The 14,547-nt window shown below is 47.4% G+C and overlaps 1 protein-coding gene across 8 annotated transcripts in view; it reads right to left on the bottom strand.

Annotated features, from left to right (window-relative positions):
- The window catches only part of KIAA0586 (KIAA0586 ortholog), a 122,113-nt gene that overhangs the window by 106,221 nt on the left and 1,345 nt on the right, over positions 1-14,547 (bottom strand). For 7 of the 8 annotated variants that reach the window (XM_064151007.1, XM_064151267.1, XM_064151178.1 and 4 more), the window contains exons 3-9: positions 12,367-12,425; positions 9,861-9,930; positions 9,154-9,220; positions 7,037-7,214; positions 4,689-4,922; positions 2,894-3,053; positions 456-632 (exon numbers count right to left, since the gene is read on the bottom strand). In XM_064151007.1, the coding sequence (XP_064007077.1) occupies positions 456-632; positions 2,894-3,053; positions 4,689-4,922; positions 7,037-7,214; positions 9,154-9,220; positions 9,861-9,930; positions 12,367-12,425 (945 nt within the window). The remainder of the gene's footprint in view (positions 1-455; positions 633-2,893; positions 3,054-4,688; positions 4,923-7,036; positions 7,215-9,153; positions 9,221-9,860; positions 9,931-12,366; positions 12,426-14,547) is intronic. The other variant, XM_064151090.1, reaches the window with a different exon arrangement.

Raw genomic sequence — 14,547 nt, 5'->3', positions numbered from 1 at the left:
ACTGAGTAGCTCCCAAGTGTTACATTCTCCTTCTATAGATACACATCTATATAAAACATAGATAAAACACATATAATCTTCCTTAAACCTGACAATGAACAACCATTCAATTTTCTACTTGAGAAAGCCTCTCAGTAAGCAGTAATGTTGAAATGCTATAGGTTACTCCAAGATCACCATGAAGTCTTTCATTTGATGAGTGATTATCCCCCAGACCAGCCCTTCCCAAATCTAGCAGTTATGTTCAAATGCTACAGGTTAGATCAGGACCACCAGGAAGTCTTTCATTTGACAAGTGATTATCCCCAAAACCAGCCCTTCCCAAACCTACTTTCAAATACATCTATTCAGTCCATTTAAGTGCCAGCAACCCAGCAGCTCAGATTAGGTGAGGCTCACAGAAGGTAAACCCAAGACCATACTATTCATGCCAGTGGAGAACAGGAGTGTCTAACCCACAGTACCTGCATCTGTGGATTTATGGACATTTTCCTTTGCTGTTACAGGGTTTCCTTTGTTTGAGAGTGTCACATTCTTTGATACAGGTTCTGGAGCACACCTCCGAGGAACTGGAGTACGTGGAGGAGATTTTTGTGTATGAATGGCATGACTTGGAAATTGGCTTGAACATGCTTCAGGGCAAGAAAGAAAAAAGAAAACAAAACATAGTTATTTAGAATCACAGAATCAAGCAGGTTGGAAGAGACCTCCAACATCATCCAGTCCAACCTAGCACCCAGCCCTGGCCAGTCAACCAGACCATGGCACTAAGTGCCTCAGCCAGGCTTGGCTTCAACACCTCAAGGCACAGTGACTCCACCACCTCCCTGGGCAGCCCATTCCAATGCCAATCACTCTCTCTGACAACAACTGCCTCCTAACATCCAGCCTAGACCTCCCCTAGCACAACTGGAGACTGTCCCCTTCTTCTGTTGCTCCTTGCCTGGCAGAAGAGACCAACCCCCACCTGGCTACAGCCTCCCTTCAGGTAGTCGTAGACAGCAATGAGGTTGCCCTGAGCCTCCTCTTCTCCAGGCTAATTTAAATGTTAACAATATTCTTGACAAGAAAAAGACAAATCTAGAAAAAGAAACACTTCACCATTGTGGCTTTTCCACAAAAATGCAAAACACTGAAGAACTTGTTAGAAAAACAAACAAGGGGAAAATTTCATACTTCCCAAGTGTTGTGATAAAGGGACTCAAAAAAAACCCAAAACCTCAACTGTACTATGAATTAAGTTCACTAGAATCAGTAAGACTATCTTAGGACAGGGCTAGGTGATAGGTTGGACAGGATGAGCTTGGAGGGCTCTTCCAACCTGGTTGATTCTATGATTCTATGAAATCTCTCTTGGTACAGACTAAGCACTTACTAAATACAAAGCCTGAATTAAAATGGAAAATTTTCAGAATATATTATAGAACCACAGAATTATATTGGTTGGAAAAGACCTTTAAGATCATCGAGTCCAGCCATTAGCTAAGTGTACCAAGTCTGGTGGTAAACCTCATCACCTCATGTCTATATCTTTCAATCCCCACTCTGGGGAGCCTATTGAAGTGCCTGAGAACCCCTTTGATGAAGAAAGACCTTCTAACATGCAATCGTAGAATCAAGCAGGTACGAAGAGACCTGCAACATCATCCAGTCCAACCTAGCACCCAGCCCGAGCCAATCAACCAGACCATGGCACTAAGTGCCTCAGCCAGGCTTGGCTTCAACACCTCCAGGGACAGCAACTCCACCACCTCCCTGGGCAGCCCATTCCAATGCCAATCACTCTCTCTGACAACAACTTCCTCCTAATATCCAGCCTAGACCTCCCCTGCCACAACTTGAGACTCTATCCCCTTTTTCTCTTGCTGCTTGCCTGGCAGAAGAGCCCAACCCCACCTGGCTACAGCCTCCCTTCAGGGAGTTATAGACAGCAATGAGCTCTGCCCTGAGCCTCCTCTTCTCCAGCCTGCACAACCCCAGCTCCCTCAGCCTCTCCTCACAGGGCTGTGCTCCAGCCCCCTCAACAACTTCCTTGCTGCCCTTCTCTGGACACCTTCCAGCATCTCAGCATCTCTCTTGAATTGAGGAGCCCAGAACTGGACACAGCACTCAAGGTGTGGCCTGAACAGTGCTCAGTACAGGGGCACAAGAACCTTCCTTGTCCTGCTGCCCACACTGCTCCTGAGCCAGCCCAGGATGCCATTGGCTCTGCTGCCCACCTGGGCACACTGCTGGCTCAACTTCAGCTAATATCTACCAGCACCCTCAGGTCCCTCTCTGCCTGGCTGCTCTCCAGACACTCAGTCCCCAGCCTGTAGTGCTGCTTGGGGTTGTTGTCAACAATGTGCAGAACCCTGCACTTGGCCTTGTTCAATCTCATCCCATTGGCCTCTGCCCACTCATCCAGCCTGCCAAGGTCCCTCTGCAGGGCTCTACTACTCTCCAACAGCTCCACACCTGCTCCTAGCTTGCTGTCATCTGCAAACTTACTGATGCTGGACTCAATCCCCTGCTCCAGATCATCAATAAAACTATGGAACAGGACTGTGCCCAGCACTGATCCCTGGGGCACAACACATGTGCCAGTTGCTAACTGGATGTGGCACCATTCACCAGCACTCTCTGGGCCCAGTCCTCCAGCCAGTTCTTGACCCATATCAGAGCGAACCTGTCCAAGCCAATCTAAACCTTATCTCATGCATCTCGAGGCCATTCCTCCTATCCTATCACTTGTTGCCAAGAAGAGACCAACACTCACTTACATGGGGCAATAAAAAAAGATTATACAGAAGCAATATTCACTACTCATGAATGATGTGATACAGAATCCAATATGAATCTAAACAAAATCAATGCAGAAATAATACTGAAGATACTAAGAATTTTTCTTCACCTTGGGTAGTGGTAGGAAATAAATCCCTCTGATATGAAGGCCCTCTGTCCATAAGCAGTTGCTGTTCTGGCTTCTCAGGTTGTTTTGCCATGAGACTGGAGAAAGGCACAGGAATTTGCTGTAAGCCACCTGAGTTGACTGCAGAGCTGATGAGATGAGACTAAGAGACAAAGTATTACAAATGATTACTGATATTACAAAGGTTTTCTGATATACACAATACAGAATCATAGAATGACTTGGATTGGAAGCAACATTAAAGGTCATCTAGTTCCAACCACCAGCAGGGATACCTTCTACTACATCAGGTTGCTCAAAGCCCTGTCCAACAGTGCCTTGAACACTTCCAGGCAGGAGTCATTCACATCTTCCCTGGGCAACTTCTAGCATTTCACCACCCCACAGTTAAAGAACTTATTCCTAATTACCAGTTTAGAATCACAGAATCAAGCAGGTTGGAAGAGACCTCCAAGCTGATCCAGTCCAACCTAGCACCCAGTCGTAGCCAGTCAACCAGACCATGGCGCTAAGTGCCCCAGCCAGGCTTGGCTTCAACACCTGCAGCCACAGAGACTCCACCACCTCCCTGGGCAGCCCATTCCAATGCCAATCACTCTCTCTGACAACAACTTCCTAACAACATCCAGCCTAGACCTGCCCTGGCACAACTTGAGACTGTGTCCCCTTCTTCTGTTGCTGCTTGCCTGGCAGCAGAGACCAACCCCACCTGGCTACAACCTCCCTTCAGGGAGTTGTAGACAGCAATGAGCTCTGCCCTGAGCCTCCTCTGCTGCAGGCTGCACACCCCCAGCTCCCTCAGCCTCTCCTCACAGGGCTGTGCTCCAGGCCCCTCACCAGCCTTGCTGCCCTTCTCTGGACACCTTCCAGCACCTCAACATCTCTATTGAACTGAGGAGCCCAGAACTGGACACAGTAATCCAAGGGTGGCCTGAGCAGTGCTGAGTACAGGGGCACAAGAACCTCCCTTGTCCTGCTGCCCACACTGCTCCTGAGCCAGCCCAGGATGCCTTTGGCTCTTCTGCCCACCTGGGCACACTGCTGCTTCATCTTCAGCTACTCTCTACCAGCACCCCCAGCTCCCTCTCTGCCTGGCTGCTCTCCAGACACTCTGTCCCCAGCCTGTAGCACTGCTTGGGGTTGTTGTGGCCAAAGTGCAGAACCCTGCACTTGGCCTTGTTCAATCTCATCCCATTGGCCTCTGCCCACCCATCCAGCCTGGCCAGGTCCCTCTGCAGGGCTCTCCTACTCTCCAACAGCTCCACACCTGCTCCTAGCTTGCTGTCATCTGCAAACTTACTGATGCTGGACTCAATCCCCTCATCCAGATCATCAATAAAGATATCAAACAGGACTGTGCCCAGCACTGATCCCTGGGGCACACCACTAGTGCCAGGTGCCAACTGGATGTGGCATCATTCACCACCACTCTCTGGGTCTGGCCTTCCAGCCAGTTCTCAACCCATTTCAGAGCAAATCTGTCCAAGCCATGAGCTGCCAGCTTGGCCAGGAGCTCGTTGTGGCAGATGGTGTCAAAGGCTTTGCTGAAGTGCAGGTAGACTCAATCCACAGCCTGCCCCACATTCACCAGGCAGGTACCTTGATCATTAAAAGAGATCTGGGACACCTGGAACAGAACCAGCAATCAAACTAAGCTCATGAGCTGGCCACCTGATCTTCCTTTCATTCCAATACTGAGATATAATCCAAATTCTTATTAACATATAGATACAGAAGAAATGATTGAACTAAAGCTTCTACATTGTTACTTAGACACCTGAATTTTCATTTGTTGCTCCTGTAACTTTTCCAAGTGCTGAATCCGTTGCACCATGAAAGCATTCATTTGTTTCTCAAGCTCATGGACTCTTTCATGACAGTGGGGCTCCTCATGCTGAGTCTTTTTATTTGTTTGCTGTTCAGCAACACTCTGCAGATGTCTGTCTGTCTCCTGTAGTTTATGAATTAGTGCTGAAACTGAATTAACTTTTGCTTCCAAATCATTCTGAACCTGCAAGAGAGGGGGAAAAAAATAAGCCTTACTGCAAGCATGAGGAGAACAAAGCATCCCTCCCATCATCATAAAATCACCGAGTCAACCAGGATGGAAGAGACCTCCAATAGAACACAGTCTCAAGTTGTGCCAGGGAAAGTATAGGCTGGATGTTAGGAGCAAGCTCCTGTAGAGAGAGTGATTGGCATTGGAATGGGCTGCCCAGGGAGGTGGTGGAGTCACTGTCCCTGGAGATGTTGAAGCAAAGCCTGGATGAGGCACTTAGTGCCATGGTCTGTTGACTGAATAGTGCTGGGTGCTAGGTTGGACTGGATGATTTTGGAGGTCTCTTCCAACCTGGTTGATTCTATGACTCGAAGCTCATCCAGTCCAACCTAACACCCAGCACTATCCAGTCATCTAGACCGTGGCACTAAGCGCCTCAGCCAGGCTTTGCTTGGGCACCTCCAGGCACAGCAACTCCACCACCTCCCTGGGCAGCCCATTCCAATGCCAATCACTCTCTCTGACAACAACTTCCTCCTAACATCCAGCCTAGACTTCCCCCACCACAGTTTGAGACTGCATCCCCTTGTTCTGTTGCTGCTTGCCTGGCAGAAGAGACCAACCCCACCTGGCTACCGCCTCCCTTCAGGTAATTGTAGACAACAATAAGCTCCCTCCTGAGCCTCCTCTCCTCCAGGCTGCACAACCCCATGATATGCTTCCCAGAAGACACAAATAAAATCTTAGGTAGCCCTAACATTTGGTGGTTTAGCAATGCTATGAATCTCTTCTAACAAATAAATCAAATGGTCTCTGTCTATTTGCCCAATTCACCAAACCCAAATAAGTTCTTTGTGACATGTGGGTCAGTAAATCTGAGATTAACACCACAGAGAAAGCAATAAGCAGATGGTCCTGGCTTCACTTAGAATGACCTGCATTTTGTTCAGAGATTTTACTTTTCACTTCAGTATTTCTAAGTAACTGCATCTTCTGATAAGAACAGCACATTTGCACAGGCAGTGTTTGCTCCTAGTGGTGATAAGAATTGAGGTTTCCAGTTAGCATCAAGGATAGGAGGGCAGACCAAGGACAGTGCTCAATCCTGTGTGCCACTTCAGGCATGCTGAAAGTAAAAGGCCACAACTGCAGAGAGGAACAGACAGTTAAGTTGACCCTAAAGTGACCAACAAGAAAATCCATTCCAAACACATCATATTTGGTATAAAGCCAAGAGATTGCAAGGGTCAAACTCTTCTTTTTCAATGGCCAGCATCCAAGGAGGATAATGTCCACTCTTCTTTTGATCCCAATCCATGAGTTCCTGAATCCAGTTCCAGAATCCATCTCCTGAATCTGGCTCCTGTCTGCCAGAGTCCAGTCTGGGACTTCTGCCACAGCATCAGTGGGGACAGTGCCATTAACTGTCATCAGCAGGATTGGGTTCAATATTGATTCTGTATGTAATGAAGAGGCTGAGGGAGCTGGGGGTGTGCAGCCTGGAGGAGATGAGGCTCAGGGCAGAGCTCATTGCTGTCTACAACTACCTGAAAGGAGGCTGTAGCCAGGTGGGGTTGGTCTCTTCTGCCAGGCAAGCAGCAACAGAACAAGGGGACACAGTCTCACGCTGTGCCAGGGGAGGTCTAGGCTGGATGTTAGGAGGAAGTTCCTGCCAGAGAGAGGGATTGGCATTGGAATGGGCTGCCCAGGGAGGTGGTGGAGTCACCGTCCCTGGAGGTGTTGAAGCAAAGCCTGGATGAGGCACTTAGTGCCATGGTCTGGTTGACTGGCTAGGGCTGGGTGCTAGGTTGGACTGGATGAGCTTGGAGGTCTCTTCCAACCTGGCTGATTCTATGAGTCTATATTTTACTTTTTCATTATTTTCACTAAAGTAGTTTCAGTTTCCTTTGACAATCCATCAGTCTTGGCTCCTCATTTCCTTTCTCTTCCCCTTTGCAAAGGGAGAGGGGTTAACAGAGAGTGTATTACTCAGTGACTGGCCCAGCCCTAACCCTTGACACAGACACATTTAGCCTCTTTAACTCTACCACCAACAATTTCAGGCTTGCTTAGAACATCTCCTACTCTAAGTGGACAAAGAATAAATAAAACCACAAGCTACTTACTTTAAGCAGTGGAGCTGTAGTAGCAATGGCAGCAGCAGTTGCTGCTGCAATGGTTGTTGCAGAATCAGCTTCATGGTGTGCTGACCTGGTGTCAGGACCAGCACTTTCCTTTTTCTCTGTGTGGGCATTTCCTAAGAACTGTACCTTCACCTGCTTAGGCACAGGAGCATGTTGAGTTCTGCAAATACAAACAAATGCCTGTAAAGAGCATTGTTTTCTCCATACCCTCTCCAAGCATAGGACTGTGTAGTCACCCTCTCTTGGGCTGTTCAAGGCAGGGTTGGACGTGGCACTTGGTGCCATGGTCTAGCCTTGAGCTCTGTGGTAAAGGGTTGGACTTGATGATCTGTGAGGTCTCTTCCAGCCCTGATGATACTGTGATACTGTGACTGAGCAAACTGGTCTAGTAGGAGCTTTCCCTACCCTTGGCATGGGCTTGGAACTAGATGATCTTTAAGGTCACTTACAACACAAACTACTCTTATGATTTCCCACAGGTAGCACTGATGTTTCTATTTACATCAGCATTTCTTTTTGAAGCTCTTGGCACCTAAGAAACTATTTAATTCTCACCTTAACCTGAGAAATTTCCTCAGTATTATGTTACAGAATCTAATGTAAAAGGCATTGCCCTGTGATGACTGCAACCACAATAAAGAATAGGTTTTACAGGCTGTGTTTTGCAAAGCTTAATGTATTAATAGTCAAGTCCAATTAAATGTCATTATCTTCAAGATTCCCAAGCTTAGGGATTTGCACAAGTGGCCTTATATGTCCTTAAAAATATTATATGGTTTTACTACAAAATGAATTGCTGATCAGAGCAGAACTTGACTGACTCTTGTAGCATGAAATCATTAGCTCAGACAGTCTACAGACATTACTAGAAGGATACAATACAAACAAGATATTCCAGTGAGGTCTGAATGATAAAATAAACAGAAAGCATCTTCATAGGCAGAAAAAGATTATTAACTGGCTGGAAGGCCAGGCCCAGAGAGTGCTGGTGAATGGTGTCACATCCAGTTGGCAGCTGGCACTAGTGGTGTGCCCCAGGGATCAGTGCTGGGCACAGTCCTGTTAGTTATCTTTATCGACGATCTGAAGCAGGGCACTGAGTCCAGCATCAGTAAGTTTGCAGATGACAGCAAGCTAGGAGCAGGTGTGGAGCTGTTGGAGGGTAGCAGAGCCCTGCAGAGGGACCTGGCCAGGCTGGATGGCTGGGCAGAGGCCAATGGGATGAGATTGAACAAGACCAAGTGCAGGGTTCTGCACTTTGGCCACAACAACCCCAAGCACCACTACAGATTGGGGACTGAGGGGCTGGAATGCAGCCAGGAGGAAATGGACCTGGGAGTACTGATAGATAGTAGGCTGAAGATGAGGCAGCAGTGCCCAGGTGGCCAAGAGAGCCAATGGCATCCTGGTCTGCATCAGGAGCAGTGTGGCCAGCAGGACAAGAGAGGTTCTTCTGCCCCTGTGCTCAGCACTGCTCAGGACACCCCTTGAGTGCTGTGTCCAGTTCTGGGCTCCTCAATTCAAGAGAGATGTTGAGATGCTGGAAGGTGTCCAGAGAAGGGCAACAAAGCTGGTGAGGGACCTGGAGCACAGCCCTGTGAGGAGAGGCTGAGGGAGCTGGGGGTGTGCAGGCTGGAGGAGATGAGGCTCAGGGGTGACCTCATTGCTGTCTACAACTCCTTGAAGGGAGGCTGTAGCCAGGTGGGGTTGGGCTCTTCTGCCAGGCAAGCAGCAGTAGAACAAGGGGACACAGTCTCAAGTTGTGGCAGGGGAGGTCTAAGCTGGATGTTAGGAGGAAGTTCCTGGCAGAGAGAGTGATTGGCATTGGAATGGGCTGCCCAGGGAGGTGGTGGAGTCACCATCCCTGCAGGTCTTCAAGAAAAGCCTGGCTGAGGCACTTAGTGCCATGGTCTGGTTGACTGGACAGGGCTGGGAATGAGTTGGACTGGATGCTCTTGGAGGTCTCTTCCAACCTGGTTGATTCTGTGATTCTGCAATACAACACAGAATACCTTTTCCTTGCCAGCTATGCAATTTGGCTGGAACTGAAGTAGTACAATAACAAAGTTATATGGTAAGAGAACAATCTAGACACTTACTTTTGCTTTAATACTGCTCTTAAAGCCTCTTTCTGGCCAGTAGCATATTGAGAAATAAAAACATCATCTGTGGGGAAAGACATAAAAAGATACTTCGTTGAGATAAGTGACACAAAATGTCCATTTTAGAGCTAGACCCTGGCCTGGATGAGGAGCAGTGTGGCCAGTAGGGCACAAGGGAGGTTATTCTGCCCCTGTATTCAACACTGTTCAGGCCACACCTTGAGTGCTGTGTCCAGTTCTGAGCTCCTCAATTCAAAAGAGATGTTGAGGTGCTGGAACATGTCCAGAGAGGTATCAGCCAAGCCTCTCACTTTTTAAGGTGTAGATGCTTGCAGAAAAATATGCATTTGTACTACAATTGCCATAAGAAAATGCACTCAAACAAGGTCCCTTCCCAAATGCTCTGCTCAAAGACAGGAATAGTTTGATGAGCAAAAGGAATTTGACATTCTAGTGCACTGGTAGATGTCTTTCTCAGTTAATCACAAGAGCTACACAAGCCAGTGCACCACCAGTGAGACTGGAGTAAATTTGAGAATACAAATTCCAATCACCATCTTTTTTTGTCAGAGTTTTGATTATTTTCACTCCCAAGTTTCTGAGTTAAAGAAAAACATCTCAGATAACTGATAAGGAGAGGAAAGGGGAGTTCTAATTTTTTCTCAGAGGAAAAGGGGCTGTACAAGCACACCAATGTATCTTACCTTTAGGTCTTCTGCTATCTTCAACAAGCAGTGAAGAATCTTCTTGTGCTGCAGCTTCCCTAGGATAGTCCTTCAGAACAAGTGTCAAAAAACATAGATCAAAGCTTCTGCTATCAGTGGCCAAGATGTTACAAGCAGATGGAATTGCTGAATACACAAATGTCAGCATCTCCACACACTTACACAAGATCTTGGAACAAAGCATGTTAAGATCTCCACCACCAAATCATCTGGACTTCAGAGTCAAGAACTCACAGGACATTTTAGGAACAAAAATGCTTGAAGCACAGCACAAATTAAAAGTGTTATGTGCTAAGCTGCTGACTGAATGCATTCTCTTCATTTATGGCCAAAGAAGCAGTAGTGAAGCTACATGTGCTTAAATTTATGAGGTGCTAACCTCAGCCAATTCAAGATTACCACCACCCCCCCCCCCCACTGAATTAAAAGCTCCTAACACTGACTGGGGAACTGAAGGCACAGAGATTAATTTCCTTGAAGTGGAATCTATGAATAATCAAAGCCTATGAGAAGACATAAAGGCAAATTAGGTAGGCAAAAATCTTTTCCTTAACCTTGTTTGATGGTGGAGTATGCCACCATACTTTTGAGACTTCTGCTTTCAGCCATGCAGAGACATTGAGCACAGGTTGATGCTCCCTGCACAGCACAGATTGGTTTTTAACCCTGTGCATGTCAACCACCACATGGACACCCTAAAGACAAGCTTCCTTGTCAAAAGGAATTAAGTCTTTTAATTGCATTTAAGAGTTCCATATCAAATCATAAAATCACAGAATCAAGCAGGCTGGAAGAGACCTCCAAACTCATCCAGTCTAACCTAGCACCCAGTCCTAGACAATCAACCAGACCATGGCACTAAGTGCCTCACCCAGGCTTTTATTGAACACCTCCAGGGATGACAACTCCACCACCTCCTTGGGCAGCCCATTCCAATGCCAATCACTCTCTCTGACAACAACTTCCTAACAACATCCAGCCTAGACCTCCCCTGACACAACTCGAGACTGTGTCCCCTTGTTCTATTGCTGGTTGCCTGGCAGCAGAGCCCAACCTCACCTGGCTACAGCCTCCCTTCAGGTACTTGTAGACAGCAATGAGGTCACTCCTGAGCCTCCTCTGCTCCAGGCTGCACACCCCCAGCTCCCTCAGCCTCTCCTCACAGGGCTGTGCTCCAAATCCCTCAACAGCTTCGTCACCCTTTTCTGAGTATCTTCCAGTATCTCAACATCTCTCTTGAATTGAGGAGCCCAGAACTGGACACAGTACTCAAGGTGTGGCCTGAGCAGTGTTGAGCACAGGGGCAGAAGAACCTCCCTTGTCCTGCTGGCCACACTGTTGTTGATCCAGGCCAGCATGCCATTGGCTCTCTTGGCCACCTGGGCACACTGCTGCCTCATCTTCAGCTACTCTCTACCAGCACTCCCAGGTCCCTCTCTTCCTGGCTGCCCTCCAGCCACTCTGTCCCCAACAGAGTGTCCCCAGCATCAGTAAACTCATGTTCACCTCATTATCCATGATAGGAAGAAAACAAAAGACAAAAAATCTACAAGATGTTTCAGGGGGTTCAATAGCTACTGTGCCAGGCTTGCACCTGGAATAGGGTGGTCAGTTTTGGGCCCCTCTCTATAAGATTGACATTGAGGTTCTGAAGCATGTCCACAGAAGGATAACAAAGTTGGTTTAGAGAACAAATACTCAGAGGAGTGGCTGACTGAACTGGGATTGTTTAGCCTGGAGAAAAGGAGGCTCAAGGGAGACCTAATTGCTCTCTACAACTACATGAAAGGAGGTTGAAGTGAGGTGAGGGACAATCTTTTCTTCCAAGTAAGAAGCAACAGGACAAAAGAAACAGCCTCAAGTTTTGATAGTGTGGGTTAGGTAGGACATTAGGAAATATTTCTTCACTGAAAGAGTTGTCAAGCCCTGGAATAGGCTGCCCAGGGAAGTGGTGGAGTCCCAGTCCTTTGGAGGGATTCAAGAAAAGCCTGGATGAGGCACTTAGTGCCATGGTCTAGTTGACTGGTTAGGGCTGGGGGATAGGTTGGACTGGATGATCTTGGAGGTCTCTTCCAACCTGGTTGATTCTATGATTACATTATACATGTAGGTGTGACAGTAACATGGTTTAGAGTTGGTCTTGGCAGTGCTGGGTTAATGGTTGGACTCCATGACCTTGAGGGTCTTTCCCAACCTAGAAGTTATTCTAACTCTATGTATTAAAATGCAAAATTCCACTAAAATTTCAAAACAAATCTTGGCATGAATTATTCAACAGGGAGCAGTAGAGTAAACAAAGCCCCTCCAATCACCTCAGCATTTATAGCACACTAGCAGCAACTGAAAGAGGAAAGCAGCTGCACAGTTACTGTGCAGAAGCCACAGACTGAGCCAAGGATTTGCTATGCCTTTACAGAAGCATTTGGAAAAGAAAAATACTATTGTCTTAGATTGAGACTGAATGAAACAACAGAAATTTTCTTACCATGGGTGAATTTTCTGCTGCAATCAGGTGTTCTGGATGTCCTTTAGTACTTGAGCCTTCTACAATAAAATATGATTTGATTTTTCAGTAGGTTTTGGTATACCTTGACTGAGCCAAATCTCAACATTTCTTCTGCTTCTATCATTGAATATCTAAACACAAAGACTTTCACAGCAGAAAGAGACACAGACATCAAGCTAAAGCTTAAAGCATTAATAAACTCTCTGAACCTGACATCACAAAACTCTTTTGCAATAGATGAACAAGTCTCTGAGAAACAGAGCAATAGAATCAGAGAATCAAGCAGGTTGGAAGAGAGCTCCAAACTCATCCAGCCCAACCTAGCATCCAGCCCTAGACAATCAATTAGACCATGGCACTAAGTGCCTCAGCCAGGCTTTTCTTGAAGACCTGCAGGGATGGTGACTCCACCACCTCCCTGGGCAGCCCATTCCAATGCCAATCACTCTCTCTGACAACAACTTCCTAACAACATCCAGCCCATACCTCCCCTGCCACAACTTGAGACTCTGTCCCCTTCTTCTGTTGCTGCTTGCCTGGCAGCAGAGCCCAACCCCACCTGGCTACAGCCTCCCTTCAGGTAGCTGTAGACAGCAATGAGCTCTGCCCTGAGCCTCCTCTTCTGCAGGCTGCACACCCCCAGCTCCCTCAGCCTCTCCTCACAGGGCTCTGCTCCAGGCCCCTCAACAGCCTTGCTGCCCTTCTCCAAACACCTTCCAGCACCTCAACATCTCTCTGCAATTCAGGAGCCCAGAACTGGACACAGCACTCAAGGGGTGGCCTGACCAGTGCTGAGTACAGGGGCAGAATAACCTCCCTTGTCCTGCTGCCCACACTGCTCCTGAGCCAGCCCAGGATGCCTTTGGGTCTCCTGCCCACCTGGGAACATGTTGGCTCATGTTCAGTTACTCTCTCCCAGAACCCCCAGGTCCCTCTCTGCCTGGCTGCTCTCCAGCCACTCTGTCCCCAGCCTGTAGCACTGCTTGTGGTTGTTGTGTACAAAGTGTAGAACCCTGTCCTCCTCCCTCCAGATTTGCTCCAGTACCTCCAGTGTCTGAGATTTCTCAGGTTTGGTCTTTGCAGTAAAGCCTGAGGCCGGGAAGCCATTCAATAATTCTGCCACCTCTGCATTCCCTGTCACCTTGTCTGAACAAGGGACCCACTTTTCCCCTGATGCATTTAAAGAAGCCCTTCTTGTCATCTTTCACTTCCCTAGCCAGGTTTAGTTCCAAGAGAGCTTTGGCCTTCTTTGTTGCATCATCACAAACTTCAACATTGTTTCTATAATTCTCCACAGATTTGCTTTCTGACTCTATTTTGGGCATAACACTGCACAGATAGATATTGTTTCTAAAGAGATGAGCCACAAACTGCATCAAAAACTGTGACACACTGGAAAAAACAATCTTCTTAACTTTCTTGTTTAGGTCCCTGTGTGCTTGCACTGTCTCCAGTATCCAATGCTGCCTAAACCCTTTTTGCTTAGTATATTTGTGAAATGTCATGATGGGATTAATGACTTTTCTGACAGAAGTAAATTGCCTAACAGTGAAGGACCAGCAATATGGGGTCAGTTATGGAGTTCTGTTAAGGGAGCTATGACTGACCACCTCTTCCTGCACCAAGCTGCTTTTCATGTGCAAAACAGTCTGGGAAAACAAACAAACACAACTTCTGAAATAGTGCTGGCATTTGCAGCACCAGAACACAGAATTTCTTAGATTGGAAGAGCCCTTCAAGCTCATCGAGTCCAATCCTTAGTTTCACACTGACAAGTCCTTGTCTAAACCAAAGCCCTCAGCACAACATCTGATGACTGTGAATTGCTGTGGTTGGAAAGGAGCACCAGGATCAGCCAGTCCAACCTTCATCCCAGCAGCCTTCATCACTACACCATAGCCTCAAGCACCACATCCACTCTCCTCTAAAACACCTCCAGGGATGGTGACTCCACCACCTCCCTGGGCAGCCTGTGCCAGTGCCTGACCACCTGCTCAGGAAAGAACTTCCTCCCAACACCCAACCTAAACCTTCCCTGATGCAACTTGAGGCCATTTCCTCTTCTCCTATCATTAGTAACTGGGGAGAAGAGACCAGCTCCAGCCTCACTACAACCTCCTTTTAGGTACCTGTAGAGGGCAATAAGGTCCCCTCTCAGCC

This window comes from Pogoniulus pusillus, chromosome 1 (assembly GCF_015220805.1).
Source record: "Pogoniulus pusillus isolate bPogPus1 chromosome 1, bPogPus1.pri, whole genome shotgun sequence".
Taxonomy (NCBI): Eukaryota; Metazoa; Chordata; class Aves; order Piciformes; family Lybiidae; genus Pogoniulus; species Pogoniulus pusillus.
This window is presented reverse-complemented; position numbering and strand designations above follow the sequence as displayed.